The 23825-nt window shown below is 43.6% G+C and overlaps 1 protein-coding gene across 5 annotated transcripts in view; it reads right to left on the minus strand.

The window, feature by feature from the left end:
- Positions 1 to 773: 773 nt before the first annotated feature.
- SENP1 (SUMO specific peptidase 1) overlaps positions 774 to 23825 on the minus strand; it is a 32764-nt gene continuing 9712 nt past the window's right edge. Inside the window, exons 9-18 of one of the 5 annotated variants that reach the window (XM_073318126.2) lie at positions 22391 to 22445; positions 20731 to 20769; positions 18928 to 19012; positions 17744 to 17896; positions 16919 to 17050; positions 15857 to 16060; positions 14645 to 14724; positions 4605 to 4689; positions 3757 to 3852; positions 774 to 2977 (exon numbers count right to left, since the gene is read on the minus strand). In XM_073318126.2, the coding sequence (XP_073174227.1) occupies positions 2915 to 2977; positions 3757 to 3852; positions 4605 to 4689; positions 14645 to 14724; positions 15857 to 16060; positions 16919 to 17050; positions 17744 to 17896; positions 18928 to 19012; positions 20731 to 20769; positions 22391 to 22445 (992 nt within the window). In that variant the 3' untranslated portion in view covers positions 774 to 2914. Of the gene's footprint in view, positions 2978 to 3756; positions 3853 to 4602; positions 4690 to 7810; positions 8158 to 10991; positions 11059 to 14644; positions 14725 to 15856; positions 16061 to 16918; positions 17051 to 17743; positions 17897 to 18927; positions 19013 to 20730; positions 20770 to 22390; positions 22446 to 23825 lie in introns of those variants that run through there. The other 4 variants (XR_012155682.1, XR_012155681.1, XM_073318127.2 and 1 more) reach the window with 4 other exon arrangements.

Consider the following 23825-nt stretch of genomic DNA (forward strand, 5'->3'; position numbering starts at 1 on the left):
CGAGTGCAGAACTGGTGTAAGATGAGCCTTGCTCCCAACCCCTGGAAGGGGGGACAGCCAGAGTGCACTGCAGCTTTTTCCCTGCTTCCAAGGGACCATGGGAAGCCAAACTTAAATTAGAGCAACCTTGAGGCTGCTCTAAGTTACACCGGGAAGGAGGGTGGGTACACACGAGGCAGGAACCTTCATAGTCTCTGGATTGGGTGGCTTAAATGCAGGAATGAGGTCACTGAGAATCAGGTCCACAGCATCTTAAAGTACAACCCACACAGGCGGTACCACAGGCAAAACAGCAGAGTTTACATGATACCATAATAATGGGGATGTGCCACAGATGGGAGCAGGTCCACAGACAGCTCGTACAAACCAGAGACAATCATTTCAAATGTCTGAAAAGGAAAAAACCTTCAAGCCAGAAGCTGGGAATCCTCCAAAAGCATCTTTCATCATGAAAAGAAAAGGAGGACGTGTGGCACCTTAGAGACTAAGCAATTTATTTGAGCATGAGCTTTCGTGAGCTACAGCTCACTTCACTATTACCAGCAGGTAATACCACTCTCCTGCTGGTAATAGTGAAGTGAGCTGTAGCTCACGAAAGCTCATGCTCAAATAAATTGCTTAGTCTCTAAGGTGCCACACGTCCTCCTTTTCTTTTTGCGAATACAGACTAACACGGCTGCTACTCTGAAACCTTTCATCATGAAATGCGTCTTTCCTCTTAGGGCCCCCGGTAAAGAAACGACTGTGGGGAAAAACTAAAACTACTCAGTGTGGACAGCTTATTGAAAGTGATATTTATTTCAAAATACAAAAAAAATGTATTAAGTAAATTTGCCATCCATCTATATGAACAGTTTGTTAGAGAAACAATGTTGGAGTCCCTCGGTTATTAGGATAGACACTTTTACAGACAGTTTAACAATGTAACATTACAAAAAATACAGTTTCAGGTTTCAGATCTTTACTTGCAGTAAAAGATAAAAAAGGTACTAAATGAGCTTGGTATAAAACACACACACAGACAAAGGAATTTACAAACCAGTCTATGAAGAACACAACCTAGTTGTGGGGACATTTTGTACAAAACTACTGTTTATACGGGTACAGAAAAAATGTAAAAAATATTCCCTATTTGGAGACAAAATACAAAAGCACATTATTGAATTCTTTACTTGATAATTAAAAAGATACATAAATTGGAGAAACTAGGCTTGGTTGTTTGGGAAATTGTAGTCAAACATCCCCTCCACACACACACACCCTGACCCCCACCACCCCCCAAAAAACAAAAACACCAGGCTTCAAAATAAATTAGACAGCTGAATGCATCAGCAAAAACAAAGGCTGGGATTTTCAAATGATAAGGGAGTCAAACACCCAGGGAAAAGTTTTCAGAAATACCTAAAATGACTTAAATGCCTACATCCCATTGACTTTCAACAGGCTTAAGTGCTTCTAAAAATTTTATTTCTAATTCCTCACTGAACATCAATGGGATTTTGGTGCCTAATTCCCTTAGGTTCCTTTGAAAATCTCAGCCTGAATGTACCTAAAAATGATGCCTCTGGAAGCACATTTTAACCTCAATCCAGAGCCTGGATCCAACACCACGGCCTCGCACCTTGTGTCATCATTTATACCTAGGCAAAATGTTACCAAGCAGTGGGGGGAAGAGTTCAGATACGGGGTGTTTCACACCCACACTGCTCAGCTGTAAATGCATGCCCTGAATGAAGGTGACTGGCGAGAATCAAATCCATTGTCTCTTGGTAGGACTTTAAAAATCAAGGAAGCAAGAGGACAGCTGCTGAACAAGATACATATTAAATTGTTTGTTCTTCGTTGCTCTGGGAAACACTTGTCAAATATAAATATAAGAAACAATTAATCATACTCAGTACGCTTGTCCTAATCTACAAGAAGTTGTATGTGTACCTGAATTCCATAAACAACACTTTATGTTAAAAATTGGGAGACTTATTTTCCTTGGTCAGAAAAATGATGCTGTAGAAGTGGCACCTGACCCAAGCAAATCCAGCCTCATGGATCATCTCACTCCTGGCGGCTTAAAAATTTGCTCGCAAAAGAAACTATCCCATGCTTGTAGTTTTCCTGTCAGCTCTACAAGAAGCAAGCACCATGTCCTATTCTGTCTCAGGCACCATGGGCACGACTGATAGGTAGGCGTTGATTTCAGGGGACCGTCGGCTGAGCTTGCCATTAGGGGGAAAAAATGCTGGCTTTGAAAGAGAGCAGAAGGGTCACTAGCAGAATAGATACAAAGGACCAATGAGTCCTTGTTAGAATCACCATTTCTGACCATCAACACAAAGGGCTTGCGTTTTCCTGTCCAGTTTCTACCAGCTGCAAGCATACCCATTTGCTGGCAATCAACAGAGCAGCTGCTTCCTATGTGCTGGTACCTAACAGCCCACAAAGCTTCCATCCCCAAGTATGCCCATTACATAAAATCCCACCCCACCCACCACGAAGTTTAAGAGTTAGGTTCTTCTGCTCACAGTGGGAATGCTGAAACCCATGTAATTGCTTTCCCCTTCCCTGAAATCTAGAAACCTGAAAGTGTAGAGCAATCAGCTCTGTGGAACTGACAGCGAGAGATTCTAGAAGCAGAAAATAAATTCCTTGAATGTCCAAAGTTGTCCACTGGATTGTAAAAATAGGTTTCAAAACACAAAAAAAACCCCAAGGCGAGTGTGCTTCTGACAGTTCCCATCATGCACTGGTCCATGAGCAGAGTTCATAAAAACTCATACTGAGTCATTTAAGATTTCTTTGATTGGAAACCAGCGCAAGTCCCATGTCTGTTGGAGTGGAGATTGCTGATTGCTGAGAGGGGCGAGTCTGGACGCTTTTGACAGAATCTCTCAAGGATCCAGCTTTTGGCACAGTGTCATCATAACAGCTTGCGATGGAGGATCTCCCAGGCCATCCGCTTGCGGAAGTAGGGCATGTGTTGCTTGGGGGAAGGGAGAGAGAAAAAGACACCCACATTAATGCCCCTTTTCCTAATAGATGGTTTCTACACCCGATCACCACAGAATGCGCATTAATTACACATGTGCCTGTTCCCCATGAAATGTAACCAAGTGCCTGAATTGAAATTCAGTGGGATTTGAGCACCTAACTCCCTTAAGCTACTGTGAAAATCTCAACCTTAATTCTTTTCACTGCGTGTGAGCGGAGATGAAACCATGATCATTATGTTCTTTTCAAGCCAATCTACTATTAACCACTTAAAAGGTACAAAAGAGTGTTTACACTGGGGAGGGTGGGGGTGCCTTTGGTGGCACAAATTTGTATGGCCAGTAGAAATCCTCTGTGCAAATGAAGTAAGGCCTACTCTGGGGACTTGAGTGATGCACACACCTTGCCCTTTGCACAAGAATGAACTTTTCCCCCATGTAAAGAGAATAGCACAGCTAGTAAGGGGGACCCTCTAAAATAGATATTGATGAAGGGGAAAACAAAATCTGAAGATATACAAATGTGTCATCCAGTCCTACGGATCCTGGGGTGTTAAGGGACCTAATGAATGATTGTGCTAAGTGTGGAAAACTATTAGAAGACATTGACAACTGAGAAAGGAGCGGAAGATCTGGAAAATAAAGACATTTAGTGTCAATTGGCAACATCATTATTGACCCTCCTATCATCATTCCGTGTGAGCCAACCCGCTGCCAATGGGATCCTGCGTTAGTCCCACAGCGCACCCCAACATGTCAGTGCCCAGCTTACCTGAGTGAAATTGATCGGTCTGTCTTTGGTAATGCAGTCAGCATATTTGCAGGCAAACATTCCACAGTCGCTGCCATTCATTTGTTGAGGGATTTCCTTTAACAGTAAAAACAAGCTCTGAGCCTCTAGATTTAGAGGAGACCAAAGCCTCCCCTCAACTTTAGCAAACGCTCCACAGATAAAGGGCCATGAGCAATGAAGCGGGTAAGAAAACCCCAGGGTGTCTCCATGTTCTTGAGATTTAGGGCATTGGGGCAAAATGAAGCTTTGAAACAGATGGGCCAATAGTTGCCTGGTCAAATGGAGATGAAAAAAAAAAAAAGTGAGGAGCAACCCACTCTGGGAAGCAACTGAAATGAGGAGACTGATGGTGCATCATGGACTCCAGGTAGTCATGTCTATCTAGGCACCCTAGGGTCTGAGGACCTCAGTCATTGGTGAACTTGTCTTTACAACACCCCTGTAGAGAAGCGGGGAGGATTAGCTTCAATTTACAGATGGGAAATGGAGGAAGAGAGAGCAGTGACTTGCTTTAGGCCACATAAAAAGGCTGAAGCAGAGCCAGGAACAGAACCTGGGTCCTTCTAACTCCCATTCCACTGCCTTAACCACACAGCCATCCTTCTTCCCTGGTGAGATGGAAGTGCTATGCTCAGGTGTGCTCTGTGATGTGAGAGTGGATCCCCTTGGGGCTGCTGCTGACTCATCTTGGAGAAGAGCAGCTTTCCCATGCACAACCATCAAGTGACAGTGAGAGATTAACAACGGGGAATGATTAGGCCACGATACCATCTGTGCAGCTCTCTCAGGTCCCTACTATGGGCTCCAACTGTGCGAGACCAACGCACCTGACTCTTCTTGCTGAGCAACAACCAGCCGTTAGCATCAAATTCTTTCCGTCTTTTGTCAAGACTTTCCTGTTTTAAGTATTGCCTGCAGGAAACAGGGGACAGAGAATGTGCTTAGAGAGGAAACAAACAAACAAAAATCAATTTTTAATTCATAGTTTATCTAAAACTTCCATCTCCAATTAATTCTGAGAACTGGGCTTCGGAAATTTAATATTTTCCTCTCTCACCCTTGGCAGTTCTTGCTTTTTAACACAGAATTTTAAAGTTCTAGGCAATCTGAAGTAGGACTGAGCAGAGCTCTGAAACTCATCCCAAAAATATCCACTGAGCCAAGGGTCAAAGCCACAAACACGTCAGCAGAAATCTCCTGATTAATTAAGGGGCGACTCATGATATGGAAGAGCCAAAATAGCAACTGGTTTGGCTGGAAAGGCTCCTTCAAAATGAGCTTTAGGTTTGGAGACTGAACTCACTTCTCCTGTATCTAGAGCTTCCTGTAGATTGTTGCTGCTCACATTCTGCTGTCCTCATTCATCATCTCCTCCCACTTTAATGTGGTGTCCTCAGTGAATGTGGACAAGAGCAATTTGTTGCAGGTATGTAGATGTTAAATAGTAACCTGGATGCTAAACTTTGAAGGACGCTATGTAACTTGCTAACATCAGTTCTAAAACTCCGCAATCTTTTTTCCAAGACCTCTTCACCCAGGGTTCCATTCGGTCATTGATATAACGTTTCATCTTTTTCTTACCAATATGGAGGGACCGACAGTGTGTGTGTGCAATAGGAAAGCTTAGAACTAGTGGTCAGGAGTTATTTGAATGCAATGTAGTAATGCGGGGGGGGGGGGGGGGGTGTGCAATGTAAAGACTCAAGGATATTAGATTTCAAGGAAGCATCTTTGGGGAATTAAATCTAGTGAGCAAATCACACTCAGTCCAGCAGTGGGAAAATGGGACATCTGAAAACACCAAAATTAAGGTGCATCAGACCACAAAAGCCATCAAGAGAATGCGAAAAAACAAGAAGTAGCCAAAGTAACTCCAAAGATGTGCAGAGAAAAAATGAGTTTGCACAAGAAAAAAAAGAGGAGAGAATCCAACAAGAATACACCCGCTATACTAGCTAAAGCGGTGGTGGAATCAGGGCAGCAGAATGAACTACTGCTAACCAAAGGGGAACAGACAGGGTTTTTACAAATCCATTGGGAGGAAAGGAATACTGGCAACGAAGATGATGCATTAATAAGTCAGGACAACTCCTATACAGAAGTCTAGAGAGGCCAAGCTATAAAATTGCTCTATAAAACCTGTCTACAACATGAGAAATAATATTTTCAGAGTTTAAGGACCAAAGGGACCCTCAGATCTACTATCCTGACCTTCTGTATATCACAGGCTATTAATTTTCACCCAAATACTCCTACGTTAAGCCCAAAATCTTGAGTTAGACCAAAGCATTTCAGTCCTCAGGACACTAAGCTGTGTATACAGAGACTAGGAGAGACTGAGGTGCCATCGATGCCCAAGGCCCCTGCAATGGCAAGGACTGATTAGGTGAGTTATGCCCAAAGGATCACAGGTAAACCATGCTCCATGCTTTGAAGTATGCAACACCCCCTCCCCCAGGTCCCTGCCAATCTGACCGCAGGGAAATTCCTTGAAGACTTCTATCTTGAAGACACAAAATGTAAGGGAAAATAGGAAAACAATCCATTCAAGAGAGCAAGCCCAGACTAAATGAGGCCTAGAGTTGCCAAGGAACAGGCTCGTGAATTTATTCACAAGTTGGCCCTCACTTCTGAGCCATCACTGAGATCGGGGCAGGTGCCGGAGGACGGGAAAAGGGCAAGTGTGGTACCAGTGAAATAATGGAAAAATCTGTTGCCTAGTTATTTCTTTTCTGGAAAGGACTTCTGCCCCTGTCAGACATTTGGGCTGTGTCTCTCCTCCAGAGACAACTCAGGCCTCTCTTTGAAGGCCACACCTCAAAACAATCCTCTCCAGATGAGTGCTTCCACGCTGCATTGAAACCCTAAATGTCTTATCAGTAGATTTATTATAAACCTCTTATGCAGGCTGTAGGCATGGACTCCAAAGAGGCCATCGCAAAAATCACCCAAAGAACTAATCTTGGTGGGGTGGACTGGGGATGAGGTCACTCCTAAAAAGGGAAAAAATCAGATTTTCAGTTCTGGACCTGGACCTTGACCTCATCCTCAGCCCCAAGCAACTAGGGTATGGAAACACTGGCAGGGTGGGAAGAAAGAAGAACATTCAAAGAATGCAATTTCCCCCTCCCCTAAAAATTAGTATTTTGGGACTGCTCCTGGGAGCACCTTCCTGCTGAAAGAGGCTGCTGCAGGTGCTGATGGATGACCAGGGGCCAGCTTTGCGGTTGGTTTCCTCAGTAGTAGTTAAGGCACTTTCTGCTCAGGATGCGGGGGTGGGTTGACAGGGCTCCGATCCATTCTGGAATCGGTTTATCGGAAGCTGTGCAAGCCATGGTGATGCAGAGCTCTGCCTGGCGTGGGAGGATTCCAAAGCTCCACAAACCCAGGAGTTAAGGCTGAATGGTGATGAACAAATGATATTTCCCCTCAGCTGTTTGGTTCTCCTAAAGTAAATTTTCACTGCTCTTCTGCCATCTAACACATGCTAGGCTTTTTCCTTCAGCTACCTTGGACAGACCAACTGGTTTCCTGTAAGGTAGGGAATGCAGGCTTAAAATCTTGGTTACAAAGGACTCTAAACTCTAAAGAAAAATGTTGTCCCTTTGGAAGGTACCACAGGGCTTGCATCTTCTCAAAGCAGAAATTTCAGGGATTCTTCTTGCCGTGGTGGTTTTGATCAGTAAGCACAGAAAGGAAACAGAGATTAAATACCGTGGGTTTGAATGGATGGGACACAGAAGCCAGTAGCACAGTGGGAAGATACCAGCTAAGGAAAACAGTGTTGGTTGTCAGTTTGGACAGAGGTGCCGGCCTAAGGAAACGTGATCCACTGCAGACTTGCCTGAGCCAGAGTTGATGACACATGGCAAGACATGAGGTGCAATGGTAGGATGTCCGTGGCCTAGCTCAAGGCCACCCTGCAAAGAAGTCCTTGAGAGCAGTGGTCAATTCTACCATCGTGGCACTAGTAGGAGAATTTTCCCATACTCCTATAGGTGTGAAGGAGCAGAGCTTCACCATCCAACTTTACCTTCTCTCTTGCACAGAGATAACCTCATGGGCAAGGGTGCACCTAAAAGAGCTTCAAGGATTCCTCTTAGATGCTTGGAAACAGTCTCAGCATAAAGGAAGATGAGGAAGCCACCCAGTAATTCCATCCCCTGGCTAGAGGAAAAAGAAAAGCCCATCTAATAGCAGAATTCTTCCTTTGCAAACCCCACTGGCAAATCCTGCCAATGGACATCAGCTTCAAGACAAGCAGCACAGAGGGGGCTCCTCCATCCATGGCGAATGTAGTCAAGGTCAGAGACACTCCAGGTCATCAGCCTCCTAGAGATAAGAACAGTCAGGTTGTCTATTCCCGATTTCCAGGATCATCTGTGGAAAGAACAAGACTTGGGGCAGTCCCAAAACATGTCCATTGTGCTAGAAGTGTTACTTGAATCTACTTGCTGAAATGATGGCAGATTCTCTCATGGGCACATAAGATGGGCACAGTATATGAAAGCAGAGTAGCTAAGCTGACAGCAGGTAGATAACTTGGAACAGCCCTGAATGAAGAGTGGGAGCTAGTCCATCCTTCCCTCACCGAAGTGTCCATTCCTGATGATCATTGGTATGTTTCCTTTGAGAAAAGGCAATCTGCATTTTGCTGGATGCAAATAGGGTCTGGTGGGGGCGGTCCAGCTCCCTGGATATCAGCTGAAATTAGATTGTTCCAAGCAATATATTTTCTACCAGTGTCTGGCTGGCACGGGGGGAAATGGAGAAGCCTCAATAAGCTGTCTAGACTCCAAGCCCTTTCACTTGGCTAAGCAAGGATCTGCTGGCTGACTGCAATCTCTACAACGGCTTCTAGGTAGGGGTCTCCTCGCCTTTCGCTTATTCCAGCTGGCTGACTCAGCCAGCCTGTGAGGAAAGGATGATGTCAAATACATGAGAGGAGGTTGGAAGGTGGTGCAGTTCTGGAGACGAGCCTTCTCTTGTTGGAGATTTTTTAAAATCTCCAAGTTTTGGCCCCAGAGAAGGAAAGAGGTTGGGCGGGTGGGGGGAGGCAAATCGCTCACAACTAGCCCCAAACTGTCAAAAAAAGTCTGTAAACGGGAAGAAAGGAGAGCTGAGCCCCCACCCTGTACAGCTGGCCAGAGGAAGAGAGTCTTGTGAGGGACTGTTTGGAAGTGTGGCAGAGCCCCTGTGCAGAAGTCTGAGCTGCCCACGGTATATACTGGCAGATAGGTGCAGCCCGATCCTATGGTGCTGGGGGAAAAGGTCAGGATCTAGGGAAAACAAGAACTTGCCTGGCTCTTATTCTTCGGTGCTTTGTATCTTTCATTGCACTATACAAGCACTCTCAGGATTTCTTTTTTAAAGAGAAGAAATCCTACCAGTCTGCACATCTAAATTCAATCCCTAGTAAAATAATGACATAACCAAAGAGAATACTGATCTGCACACACTCTAAAGAGAAGAGCACTCAGAACAATAAATAGCAGATTTATAAAGAATGCATCAGGCGAGATCAACTGGAATGTATTTCAGAATGAGACCTCAGTTCTGCAACTGGATCTCTGTGGGTGAACCCTGAGACTCTGGGCAGGCCTGGGGAGTCAAGAGCAGGATCAAGGTGTAGTGGGTAAAGGGAATGCAGCTGAGGTGTAAACACAGCATATGAGCTTTAGTGAAGAACTAGATTCAGCAGCTCATGTAATCTAGAAATTTAGATCTAGAGTAATTGCAAACCATATTACTGCAATGCGGGTTGAGAGGGTAAATGCACAAAGGCCAGGAAATTCTACATTATGGTTTCTAGAACAGCACGGGAATTAACAACTACATACTATCATTAACAGTGACCATCTCTTTTGCGGTTTTCCAGAAGTATCCCTTGGTGATTTACAGTCTGCACATATAAGGACCACTCAAGCCACTGCAGGAATGTAGCCACATACACATGGCAACAACTGTGCATAAGCAACAACCCAGAACAAGTTTTTAGGGAGGGAAAGAAAATGCATCTCTCCAGTTGAAACTGCATGAGGAAATTTATGGGGGCAGAAATTTAATTTTTCCAAGTTGCATTTGGTCATGACATTTGGATTAAAAGGGATAAATCAAATTGATATAGTCAGGTATTTTTAAAATAGTATAACTAAGAGTCTTCAGCTCCTAAATCCCCCCACCCCCATAAATTTCTGTGGATTTATAATGTAAATTTTAAAATATTTTTCCCTCCAAGATCTTCACAAACGAGAAGAAATTGACTGACTCTGAAGGTAAAACATTGAAATCGATGCACAATGTGTTGCTACAAGCACAGGGTTTAAAAAAACTGAAAAACCAGAGAAAACGTTCCCCTCTAATCTTTCAAGTTCTAGGCATTCTTAGGTGAGACTTATAACCATAGATAAAAAGATTTAGTAAGGTTGATTTTTAAGTGGTCCCTTTATCACTCCTATTCTTGAGAAAACGATACTGAGATTTGTAATGACCATAAAAGGTAAAGACCTTAGTTTTACATCTGGGGGCTAGTCTACACTCGAAGTGTTACAGCAGCATAGCTGTGCTGCTGTAGCACGTCTGGTGAAGACGCTCTATGCCAAGAGGAGAGAGCTCTCCTGCTGGCATCGTAACTGCTTCCGCGAGAGGTGGTAGCTATGTCAGTGGGAGAAGCTCTCCCGCCGACATAACACTGTCCATATCGGCGCAACTTACGTCGCTCAGGGTGTGGCTTTATTCACACACCTGAGTGACATCAGTTATGCCAACATAAGAGGTAGCGTGTACAAGCCCGAGTCAAAACGCAGAACCTCCTAGTACAGTCCAGGGTACTTTGCTACCAGGCACTGGATTTATGAAGGAAGATAATCAAAAAAACAAGCTGAATAACCAGCATCACCTTCTTGAAAGATCTCCCATCCAAATACTGACCAGGCCAACCCTACTTCGCTTGCAAGGTCTAATGCACAGCTACCATGACATTCACATACCCCAGGCCCCCAAATAGCAACACAGAGCACAACTCCCATGACATTCACCCAGCTATAGAAAGCTGGGGAACCATTATTCATTCCTGGCCATTTGACCTTCAGCAAATCACCGAACCGCTCTATGCCTGAAAATCATTCCCATCAGTAAAATGGGGCTAAAAATTATTTAAAAACTCACCACCTTCAGGAAGCTCTAAAGATTGAAAGCATGAAAGGGTCACTAACCATGAATAGGACCTCCGTCCCCTCTTCCCGGTGTGATCCTCCCAGTGCATTCAACCAAAAAAGCCTCCTAAAAGGAAACAAAGGGAAAAGCAATTATGGCACGGGCATAGAATGAGCTGTAATTGCACATTGCTACTGTCGATTCCAACCGTGCTGTTAGCCAATAGGCTGAAATCTTGGGTCTCTATCTCAAATCCCACCTATCCCATTAGCCAATAGGCCAAAATCTAAGGCCACTATGTGGTAGCTTAACAGTTTTGTTAGCTAGCGATCTAAAGAGCTGGGTCCTCATCCCAAACCCTAAATGCACTACTAGGCAAAACCTCCTGACTTACTTGATCACATCTCAGTTGTAGCCTTATTTACCAGATGTTGGTGACTTCTTGCTATCGCAACAGCAGTTAAGTCTGAGACCACTGTATTTTAAGCCCATTTTCAGAGGTTTTATGTTTTTCTCATAATTCTTCCTTTCTCACGGATTTGTCTCATTCAGACTGGAAATAAGGTGTAAATTTTTAACAGTGAGATTAATCAATCATTGGAGCAATTTACCAGGGTCATGGTGGATTTTCCATCAATGACAGTTTTTAAACGAAGACTGGATGTTTTGCTACAAGAGCTGCTCTAGGAATTATTTTGGGGAAGTTCTCTGGCCTGTGCTATCCAGGAAGATAGGCTAAATGATCACAATGGTCTCTTCTGGCCTTGGAATCTATGACTCTCAGCCTAGCTACTCAGAAATGGAAGAGAAGCCTTGTAGCTATTTTTGTAGTGAGTGAAGTTATTCTGGCATATGGAACTCAGAAAGCACTTGGAGATCTTAAGGGATGAAAAGTGCTAAATACAATCAATATTATATTGAAAGGGATTCCTAGCTAGGCATTTATATTGCACTTGTCTCCTTCATGTCCATATTTCATTTACATAAACATTTACATTATAGCAGATTGTTCCAATTCTAAATATGACTCACTCGGTGCAGAGAGAAACCAGAAAGGATTTCAGAAAAAGTACAAAACACATCCCCTGCAATACCAGAGCGCATCACTTGAGTGCGCTGTGACTCTTGAGAGATTTAGCTACCAGACCCATTTAAACCTAGAATAAGAACTACATTAAGGGACATAGCAGCCTGAGTCCTATATTCAAAAGTCCCACTAATTTTAAATGAGACCTGGGGACCTCTGCACTTCAAAGACTTCTGAAAATAGGACTTGAGAACCTTTGCAAGTTTTTGCCTTTTTGTACGCTGCTGCATTTGTAACCCTGCTCTAATGACCCAGCTTCTTGGTATGGGAAAGTGCAGGGGCTGATTCAAACTGGATTCTTTATTTCTTTTCTTTTCTGGATTTCGCAATACTTCAAATGAAAGCTCCTTTCAAGTCTCCAGACTCTTTGGGCAAGCCTGTTTGCACTGAAGGTTGCACATATATCCAAGAGTCATGCTCACAGGCACGACAGCAGGAACTGATTTTCAGCATGAGTCAGAAAGAAAAATATCTTAGCCCCAGTCCAGGTTGGTAACAGAAACTAAGGCACATTCATGCCTTGAGATTCATTAGGGACATAAATGACATTCCCAGACTTTCATCAGGAGCTCTGGTGCTCAGCACGAGACACAAGCCACCCACCACCTAGGGCATCCTGGTTCTTAATGATCCTCTTGGGAGAGTGATATATTTCGTGGTTTTTGGAGGGTGGGGGGAAAGCAGGAAGAATGTGTCAGTCTGCAATGGAGGAGCTAGGTTACCAAGCTATTTGACACGAACAGGCCACGGTAAGTACGTGGGCACTAGGCTTGCAAAATCCAGAGCGGAAACACTGGGTTCATTCCCGGAGATGTCAACAGGTGCCATCTCTCAGAGGCAGATGTTGGATTCTTGACCAGAATCCATCTCTTTAATCTGAAAATCAGTCCTGCTTTCTTTCTTTCAGAGAGACTGTGATGGATTGACAATTTCCTGAAATATCCAGAGCAAATTTAATGTAGTTAAGATTAAGTTTAGTGAATTAAATTAAATCTTACTGAATTAGTGTTTTTGGCAGTCATTGTATTACAAATGCAAATGTTTATGTACTATTGTGAGATTTTACAGAACTTCTGTAGCAGAAAGACAAGACTGTGTTCATCTTTGGAAGGAAGACTAAAGGTCTTTTTGGAATAATACATGAGAAGTGGACTTCTGCAGGAAATATCTTGAGGTGAGGAGAATACAAATTTTCCCACTCCAAAGCCAACCTTTTGAAGATATGCCCTAGGGAAAAGAGATCCTTTGCATACTTCCTGCTCCTGGAAACTCCTGTTCAAAGACCCCTGAAGTGTACAAAAAGCAACTGAACATGTTATGAGTGTGCTTGTTTGAAGCTGAGTCTCTGATGAACTTGTAACCACAAGGATGCCACTAAGGAAGGTATTAAAAGACTGCACCTGACAGGCCTATGTGAGGGTTGGGATGATCTCTGATAAATCTACTAGTATGCGTGTAGGTTCTTTTATTGTGTTTTAATGGGTTTTCTCTGTAATCCTTTTTACCTTAAGACTGAAGCAGGTTTGCCTAGAAAACGGTGTGTGATCGCTTTTATCTGTAGTACTTATACTGTTACCCGTCTCCGAAGAGAAAGCAAGAAGGCATCCTGGGACAATCTGACTGTGCTGGGAATTACACAATAAAGGCAAGAGAACAGTGTAGTCTGGGAATACCCTGGTCAGAAGAGAGATGCAGCTCTCCACCACAGAAAGGCGACAGCCGGGGGAGCTGAAAGCAGAGAGCAGGTGCCCTTGCTGAACTACTGAGGGGGTATCCAGGTGTAGCTGCCCTGCACTGTGACAAAGATCACAGAAAAAGTAGCAGCACAGAATCTGGAAATAGCTGGAGTGCTCCGATGTCTGTAATTTATAGGTCAGTGGGGGGAGGGGAGGGGGGCGTTAAGACTGAGTATTTTATGGAAACTACTCTGGTCTCACTGGCTGACGATCTTCTGGCAACGGATGAAGATCAAGTGTCCATGCTGATTCTTTTAGATCGGTCAGCGACACACCTAGGAGCCTCGACAAGGAAAGGCCCAGGTGCTCCTGTGGTTCCATTCCCTGGACATAGAGAATAGCATTGTGCAATAGTTTGCATACCCTGATGGACCACTTATGTAGTGCACCCACATGGTTCTATTTCATCACCTTTCTGTTCAACACAGGTGGTTCTTAGAGAAGATAGTGAGGCAGTGGACTACAATGTCTTCAGTATACCAATGTCACAGCTCCATGTGTTTATTTCCTTAGGCCCAGATATGGCAGAAGCTCAGATTCCCCAGTGTCAAGCAGAGGCTGGGTTTTGGGATGAGAGTTAGCAAGGTTAGGCCAACCCCACATAAAACAGAAGTTACACTGTGGGGAAACAGCTGGAAGACATGGTGGCAACACCTGCTCCCTCAACTAAGAGGGTGTGCCTTTGACCAAACCACAGTGGGAGCAGGGTCCTGCTGTATCCTTAGCTGTTTCTGGATGTTCAGCTACTAACTGTGGCCAAGAGCACGGCTTTCCATCTATTCTCGGAATCTTAAATGTCTCATGTGTTACTTCATCATTTAGTAAGGGACAGAAATATTTGTAACATTTAGACAAAACAGTGACACTCAAATACAGATCAGCTACTCACAACAGTATCCTGCAGGCTTCGTTGTTTATTCCACCCATAGAATCGTAATAGGTGATGGTTTTCTTCCTGAAGTCTATAACCTACATAAAGAGAAAGTCTTGTTAATAATACAGTAAACAAAGTGACTTCCTCTTTCCCAGGACATATATTCTGCAAATCTAGAGCCGTATTCTCTGTAAAGCAAGGATAAGAAAAAAAAACTGACAGGAATTTAGACCATCCACAGGGATGTCCCTTGAAATCTCAAGGATTTCTCAGAGGACTTTTCTATCAAATGGTCCTTTTATGGCCCCCATTACCACAGCATCAGTGCACCGTGCAATCTTTAACATATTTATACTCACAACATACCTCTGTGGGGAAGGGCAAGGCTATTATCCACATTTTTACAACTGGGGAAATGAGGCACAGAGAGACTAAGTGACTTGGCCAAGGTCACACAGGATGTCTGTGGTAGAGCAGGAAATTGAACCCAGGTCTCCTAAGTCCAGGGCTAGCACTTTAACTACTGCACCACCCTTTTCCTCAATTACTATTCTACTTACTCCTGCTCTTAGATTTCACATGCCTATTGTTATTGTAAGGTAGCAGGAGGTTGCTTAATTTTGCACTCCCTCCAATTGGGCTACATTTTTCTGGTGCTGAAGTGCCAAGAACTGCATGCAGTATTCCAAGGGCAGTAGAGAGAGAGGACACATCTGGTTTTGCTGCTCACTATCACCACCGCTGCTTTTCCATGTTTCTCTTATCAACCTCAGGTAGGTTTGGACAGGAGTCTCGGAGGGACCACGGAGGTGTGCAGGTACAGCAGAGGGCTTAATTTGGCCCACAGAACCCTTTATTACTGGTAATCATAAATCAGAGTGAAAAACCTTGACTGGCTGTCAGAGCGTAGGATGAGTTTGTGGGACCAACGGTGAAATCTCTTTATGCAAAAACTGAGCAAATCTGACGTGAATCCCAGGAAGACAAAAATGATGTCACCTCATTTTTACAGAGCCACTTTTTAGGTTAGAATCACGCTTTAAAAATTACAGATATTTTGTGGCCCACCATAGAATTCCCGATCTTTAGCCATGAATGTGAATTTCTCAGGGTATATCTGCCCGGTGCACAAACCACAAAACAGATGGGGAGGTTAAACGAATTCATGCTGCATCTGTTCCAGCTATTCATTCTTTTTAATACAACATTAAACAAATGAATACTCACAGCTAGGCACCAATGGACTCCAAGATGAATAGGCACCAAGAGAACATCCACAGAGAAAACATCCACCTTTTTTGTCCACCGTTTCACTGCTTGGTACCCAGCAGTTTTTAATTTGGTAAAAAAGAAGGTATTAAATGCATGAACTGTTGGCAACCCCTTCTCTTTGCTTCGTTCCATCAGCAAATTCATGTAGAAATTAATTATCTGGGAGGGAAAATCATCCATGTGTGTTGATAACTTTGCAATAATTACTTTGCATGCACGTGAAAAAGTGAAGTTTTCTGAGCAAAAGAATATTTTCTAAAAATGGATTTCAGAACTTAATGTTAATGACTTGGATTTTGAACTTTTGTCCCTAAGCTCTACTAAGTAGTAGTTACTTCTTCAGAGTTCCTACAGCGTAGCTACAGGTACCCATTCTGCACTGTGGACTACTAGCCCTTACGTTAAAATTTAGCAAAACACTGCCCATTCAGATTATCCACCATCAGCCCACTCCTTCCTCAGTAGCCTTAGAGAAGAAGGGGGGTGGGGGGGAAGAAAAGGTGACAAGGCTACTTACTAGAGCAGAGCAAAAAAAAAAATTTGAATAGTAAAGTGCTGAAAAATGAACTTTTTGGAACACAGAAACTAGTTTTGAATCTGGGTCAAATTTGGTGGATTGTTTTTTTCAGCCAAAACTGAAGGAAAAAAAAAATCAGAAATGTTGACTGGAATTGACATGTGACATTTCATTGGATCCAAACCAATTTTTTTTGGGGGGGGGCGGGGGGTGTTAAACTGAAAAGTCAATTATGCGCTTAGCTCTCGTTACTACCCAGGGCTGTATGAATGCAGTAAGCTAGGGTCTGATTTTAAAGCGTATCAGCTATTCTGCACTACCTCTCCATGTGGACACACTCAGCGTGCACTAAAAGTGCCCTCGGACAGTTTAGCTAAGGGCACTCAGTGTGCAGTAAGAGTGTCCGCATGGAGAGTTAGTGTGGAGTAGCTACTGCTTCCCCCAGAATCTTTTCACTTTTAGAAGTAAGGAACCTGCAGTTGTGTTGGTGAAGGAGTTACCTCATCATTAAGCCAGTTCAGGTTGTTCAAAGTCTGAATATCTTTCCGGGTTATCGTTAACCGAAAAGCTTCGCTCAGGATCTCATCCTGGTTTCCACTGCGGAATACGCTCTTGATTTCCTTCTCCATTTCCTACAGAGGACACATATGTGATGGGAACAAAAAGGAGATTCTGATATTCTAGTCCCACAAACTCAAGCGTTCTAGCTACCTAAACTAGTAAAGAGCTTTCCCTTTCCAATGGGGAAAGGGAAAGGCTTGGTCCTACGACAGCTCCAACAAGCAAAAAGAACCTGGAATGCTGAGCTCAGGAATCCGGCACAAAAAACCATGTGGAGACAAGGCCTAAATTAAGAACACGCCACCAGACATCTCTGAATGATGTGACAATGACACTGCAGAAGCACAATGAGGATTTGGGCGTCTGGTTAGTTAATCCCACTGGAAAAATACAAAACTGGCTTGAAGCAATGGCAGCAGGAACAATACTGGGCAGAGACTGTCCATGTGGAAGCCCCTCTATTCTTTGGCTTCATTGGGATTCTGGATTTTAGGGCCAGAAAGGAGTCTGACCTCCTGTATCACACAGGCCAGAGAACCTCATCCATCAAGACCTGCGTCAAGTCTGTAACTCCTGTATGAGCTATAGCATATCTTTTAGAAAGACACCCTGCCTTGCTTTACTTAATGAATAACTTTTAGTGTACTATTTTCCCTTCCTCCCCATGGTATTTTGAATCAATTTCAAGATCAACATCTGCCACACAGAGTGCTTCTCCAAGACTTGCTAATTGCCTCAAGTGTTAATAATCTATGCAGATCTACCTCTGTGATTTCAGGGAATTCCTCTTCATTATCAGCTGATTTAGCATTCTCTTTCTCTTCTGGGAGAACTGTGACAGGGATCTCTTTCTCAAGAGGCACTCGAAGATTCAAATCCACTGGATCCTGTATCAAGTGTTCCTGCTCCTGCAATCTCTGAAAGAGAGATCTTTAGGTTAGAATAACAGCCGAGGATTTTTGTGGCACCTTCTGGGCATTAGGTGTCCAATTCCCAACCACTGTCTTGGACAGAGGGACTCATTTTAGAGCAACAGATTCTGGTACAACAGGGGTCGGCAACCTTTCAGAAGTGGTGTGCCAAGTCTTCATTTATTCACTCTAATTTAACGTTTTGCATGCCAGTAATACATTTTACATTTACAGGGTCCGGCAGACGGAACCCCAGACCGGCAGTGGGGGCCGGCGGACGGAACCCCAGACCGGCAGCAAGCTGAGCAGCTCAGTCCGCTGCTGCTCTGGGGTTCTATCCACCGGCCTCTGCCAGCCCGGGTACCGGCTGCCAGCCCCACTTAGCCCACTGCCGGCCCGGGGTTCTGTCCATCCAGGCCAGCAGTGGGATGAGCAGGGCCGGTGGCCAGGACCCGGGGTCGGCGGACAGAACCCAGGCAGCAGAGTGCCATAGGTTGCCGACCCCATGGTAGAAAGTCAAAAGGAGCAATGTAGTGGGTGAGTCCATGCACTGAAGGCCCCTAATCCCAAAACCCTGTCCCATGACAGTCAATAGGAGGAGCGTTTTGGTTCACGCCCTTAAGCCTTTGCCTGTGGAGACCTAGATTCAAATAAGCTCTGTACCTTGGCTAGTGAGGGAGCAACACAGGTCCAATGATGCCAGCTGGCCAGGCAGGCAGAGGCTAGAGAGAGATGCTTATGGGTAGCGTTTGCCCCAGACACCAATGGCCTCAAAAGGGGAAAAGGGGAGATAAAATCCTTCCACCTCCCTACAGTTTATTTTTTGTTTTGTTTCCTCATGACCCCTTCTGATTTCCATTTTCATTTGCAATCCCCTCTATTTAGCACACATTTATTTGTGATCCCCAGTCCGGCAGCATAACCACTGGCTCACGCTACTTCCAACTCTATATATTTTAAGCCACCAACTATCTGGAGAACCTGGGAGGCAGCTTTAAACCCTAACGCTCCGTGCTAGATATGCCCAGATGTTTCACCTGGCTCTGCAGCTGCAACGCCAAAGCTTTCTGCTCTTCTATTTGACGCCATCTCTCCCGAGCTCGTGAATCGTAGACGCTGGTTCTGGAAAACAAAGACGTTGGTACAAAGAGCGTGTTTGTTGCAAGTGTTAAAGAGGACCACAAAAGGAAAACAGATCGTATTAAACTACTACAGCTACTGGGTTAGCTTCTTGCCTACATTAACAAATTAACTGTGCACAGCTCGGGCACTATGGAACATATTTTGTATTATCTGCAATTCATGTTTACTTGGGTGGCTTAAACAGTTCATATTCTGGCAGCAGCAAAGGGGTTATGGATACCAAGTACCTGAAATACTGAGAATTTTTCACCTTCTGTTACTTACTTTCCACCAGCACAGAACAAACAGTGCAGATTTCAGGCAGGTGGGCAAACAATAAGCATCTGTGAGCCTAGCTAGCTCAGTCAGTAGAGCATCAGACTTTTGGAGGGTGGTGAAGCACTGGAATGGGTTACCTAGGGAGGTGGTGGAATCTCCTTCCTTAAAGGTTTTTAAGGTCAGGCTTGACAAAGCCCTGGCTGGGATGATTTAGTTGGGGATTGGTCCTGCTTTGAGCAGGAGGTGGGACTAGATGACCTCCTGAGGTCCCTTCCAACTCTGATATTCTATGATTCTATCTCTCCGAAAGACAGCTGTGTCCTCTCCCACCCCACCTGTCTCACTACAGCCCAAGAACTTCCAGAGAGGGAGCAGTGGTGGTTTGCTTTTGTTTTTCAAGGCAAAAATGGGATGAATCAGGTGTCTCTAGCAGGAAGAGAACCATAGCACAGCCCAGAACCAAGCAAAGCAATGGGAATCAGCGTCACTATAGCACTTAATACATGGCTTACTCCTGCAAAGTGCCGAGTCCTCTGGCCATGATCCAGCAAAGTACTTCAACACATGCTTGACTTTACAGTATGTGAGTGTTCCCATTGAAGTCAGTCCACATGCACAATGTAGCTTGTCACCTAGGGTGACCAGATGTCCCGATTTTGTAGGGACAGTCCCAGTATTTGGGGCTTTTTTCTTACCTAGGCTCCTATTACCCCCCACCCCGTCCCGATTTTTCACGCTTGCTATTTGGTCACCGTATTGTCACCTGCCTCACTGTTACACGTTGGAAACATTCTGTAGGCATCACAGAGGAAGTGAACCTTATGAAGGGAACTGAGGGAGGATAAGTAACTCCTGGGAAAAGTTTGTACAAGGCTTAAGGGGATGACATGGGAGAAAGCACAGAGGTACTTGAGGGAAAAGCAGACTAACAGGTAGAAGAAGCTGGTAGAAAGGTAGCTGTCAATGCTGTGATAGATCTGATAGGCTGGGAGGAGCTAAACTGCAAAGCACCTTAAGGTGAAGGTCAAGAAGCTTGTATGCAACGTGTGAAAGATAGAGCCGGGGGATGGATTCCATGACAGAGGAGATATGATTGAAGCTAGGAAGAGGGCAAGATTCTGAATGGACTGAAGGGAGGCAAGATTGCAATAGTCAAGGACAGAAAGGAGGTGAATGCACAAGACAAGACATCAGATAAGGGCCTGGATGAGAATTTAGCCATCTGGACAGAGATGGGTGCCAGATATACAAAGTTATTTAGATAACTAAAGCTGCAGACAGGTGTTTTTGTAAATCACATTAGGTACCTATCTGCATCTTTAGGTGCCTACACACCATGTAAAACTGGTCTAGATCTTAGAGATGTTAGATCATTTGTTGACCTTCTGAATAAAAACAAACCAAAGCAAACGGAAAGAATCAAAATGTGAGGAACTTACAATTCTTTGATCCACAGTTCTGCTTGGAAGAAAGGGAGGCTAAAAGAGGGGGAAAAAACAAGACAAAATGTGAATATTGCTCTACATGGACAGTAGACAACTGTTTTAATTGCTCACATAACAAATAATTGCAATCTGAGTATGCCCATGACCCTTGGATGAAATGTGAAAAATTTAAGACCATCTTTAGCGTTAAGGTTCAAGTCAATTACATGCATACCAACCCAGTCATGAGAGGAAAGGAAAGTTCAACATAAGAACATGATCAATCAACATAAGAACATGATTGCTGCGCCACAGAAGTATCAACAGAAACAGGAATACACAAAAGTTCCTACAGCAACCTGAATTATTTCTCAGAGGACAAATATTTTCCCCCTAGTTTATTTTAAAAGTAACTTCAGCCCTTCACCATCAAATGAAAGTTTAATATAGTATTAGCCAAAATTATTGGGTTAGTGGGCCTTTTATTGCAATCTGTAACAGAAATAACAACAGCAATACACTTAAAAGTCAGATCAGCATAGCTATGTCAGTTAGAGACGTGAATTTTTACCAATATAGCTATGTACGTCCTAGTGTAGATAAACCTATACCAACCTCAGAGTGCCTTTGCCAGTTCAAGGAGCTGACAAACTACATCAGCAAAAGCACTTTCACCCCAGTACAGCTGTCACTATACTAGGAAGGTTTTGCCAGTTTAATTATGCCAGCAAAACTTTTAAGAGTAGCCCTGGCCTTGATTTTCCAATGGGGGTTGCTAAGCACTTTGGAAAATCTGACCCTTCAGATTCTGTGCTTAGATTTTATACATTGCAAAGAAACCATTTCTACATTTAACTTTCTGCCAGGATATCAGCTATGATACAAGCTGGGGGAAGTCAGTTACACGGAAAATATCAAGCCTACAAGGGGGAAAAAAAACAGTGGGAAAGCAAACTAAAAAGGTCACAGTGTGATGCCATTATGAAGACAGACAATGCTATTTAAAGATGTATATGTAGTGAAATTGCTTGCAGAACTAGGCAGGTGAGAGTATTGCTCTGCACATCACTAGAATTGTGCCACCTGGAATGGTCCTCCCAGGCCCATACACATCAATTTAAGAAGTGAAAAGAGAGACTCAGGAAAATTAAAACAGGTGACAAAGATGATACAAGGATCAGTGCATCAGACACTAAGGAGAGAACGGGGGAGATTTAATTCATGTAGATTCAGCTGCAGACTCACAGAGACAATGCCACAGTCTAGAAATGAATTCCAGGAAAGGTTTCCACTGAAGGGAATTATTCACAATCGCAGAAGATAATGACATAAGGAGCAACAGCCTGAGCTAAGCAGAGAAACGTTTAGTCTAGATATTAGGAAGCAGTACTCAACAGAGCAACTGGGCAAACTCCAAAGGGAGCTGCTCAAGGCACCGTCACTGAAGACTCAGGGACGTGCTAGATGTCCGTGGAAGCAGTGGAGGGAGGTACCCTGCAACATGCGGGTGATCGGACTAGATGACTAACCTAGTCTTATGGAAAAAATAATCCAAGTGCAGAATCTGCGCAAGTTGGCAGTGATAGAGCAAAGAAACAGCCAATTAGCCAGAGGCAGGAAGATATTTTGAGAGTAATTAACACCCTTTTTTATATATGCCATTTTACAAACTTACCTTGGAGTCGGAGTTCTGGAATCTTTTACCTTGAGCACAATGACTGAGTCAGATCCTACCCAAAGCAAAAGAAATAATATTAATCAAACTCTTGCTAGTTTTTAATATACTCTCTATGCAAATTTCTGTTCCTTATGCCCCATTCTCATTCTTAAAACAGGTTTTCAGTTTGGATTCAAAATTCTAATCTTCATTTTAAACTTCAGACAGGGATGTTCAAAGGAAACTAAGGGAAGTAGATGCCTGATTTGGGTGCCTAATTCCCTTAGGTTCCTCTGAAAGCTCAGCTTTAAAGGTACATTAGGTTTTAGATTACAGAAACAAAAGATTATAAAATCATTGATGTTGTCCTAGAAGATATTAGTGTTGAAAACTAACTTTGTCTCAAACCATAAAAATAATCTAAAATAATACATAATTGTAACAGGCAGAGGAAGTATGAATGGCTTGAAAGAAGGGAGAAAATAGAACAGAGGAGACTAGAGCTACAATGGGAAATAAGATAAGCAGTGGGAAGGGAAAGAAAGGAGTAAGCTGTATGTTTGCTGTATTGTATTGCCGTATTTGATGCAAGAGCTGCTGCTGTGTATTTAAGCTGACTGGATGCACAGAGTATTTGGAACAAACCTAGAAGGGTTTTGTTATTTAGCAGGTTCTCTAGAAGACACATTTGTATTGAAACCACATTTGGGACCTGTGGTTTTGATACACGCCAAAGACAATGCAGTTTTGTAACCCCCTATCTATTCTTAATTTCTCAGGCTTTAAAATGTAACGAATAGGTCAGGGAATAGGATGGTGACAGAATCCCTCAATTTACCTCTCTTTCCCTGCACTTCCTGACTTATAGCCCATTTCTCAGGAGAAAATATGCATTGTGCATTATTGTTTGCAACATGTTTCAAGTCCCATGGATTAGGAGTGCCACAGAAAGACAAATATATGATTAGGCGTGTAGGCAGTGCCAGCTAAAACTGGCTGTCAAACACTTTCCATTATATGCTCATTTTTGAATAGCTATAGCTGTCTGAAACATACATCTTTTGGGAATTTTCCCTGCTTGGTCTATGCTTCCAGGTGACGTGTGGGGGATAAGCAAATTGCCTGCAGCCATTTCTAAGCTGGGAGATGGTGAATAAGGAACATTTCCCCCCGATGTATAAAAAAAAATTACTGTGATTTCCTCCTCCTCTCCCTTCCACGAGGGGCGGGAGGTGAAAATGCAAGACGGCTGAATGTAACACTTCCAAGAGCCCCCAAGTGACTTAGGAGCCTAAATCCCACTGATTTTCAATGGGACTTGGGCACTTTTGAAAATTTTATCCTGAACCTTAGACAGCTTTAAAAATTTCAGTCCAAAGGGAGATGGATGCTTTTTTGGATTTGAAATTGCAAGGGGTCTGGAGAGATTTTTCAAAGACACAAATGGCAGGTT

Source organism: Lepidochelys kempii, chromosome 20, assembly GCF_965140285.1.
Source record: "Lepidochelys kempii isolate rLepKem1 chromosome 20, rLepKem1.hap1, whole genome shotgun sequence".
In the NCBI taxonomy this organism is placed as follows: Eukaryota; Metazoa; Chordata; order Testudines; family Cheloniidae; genus Lepidochelys; species Lepidochelys kempii.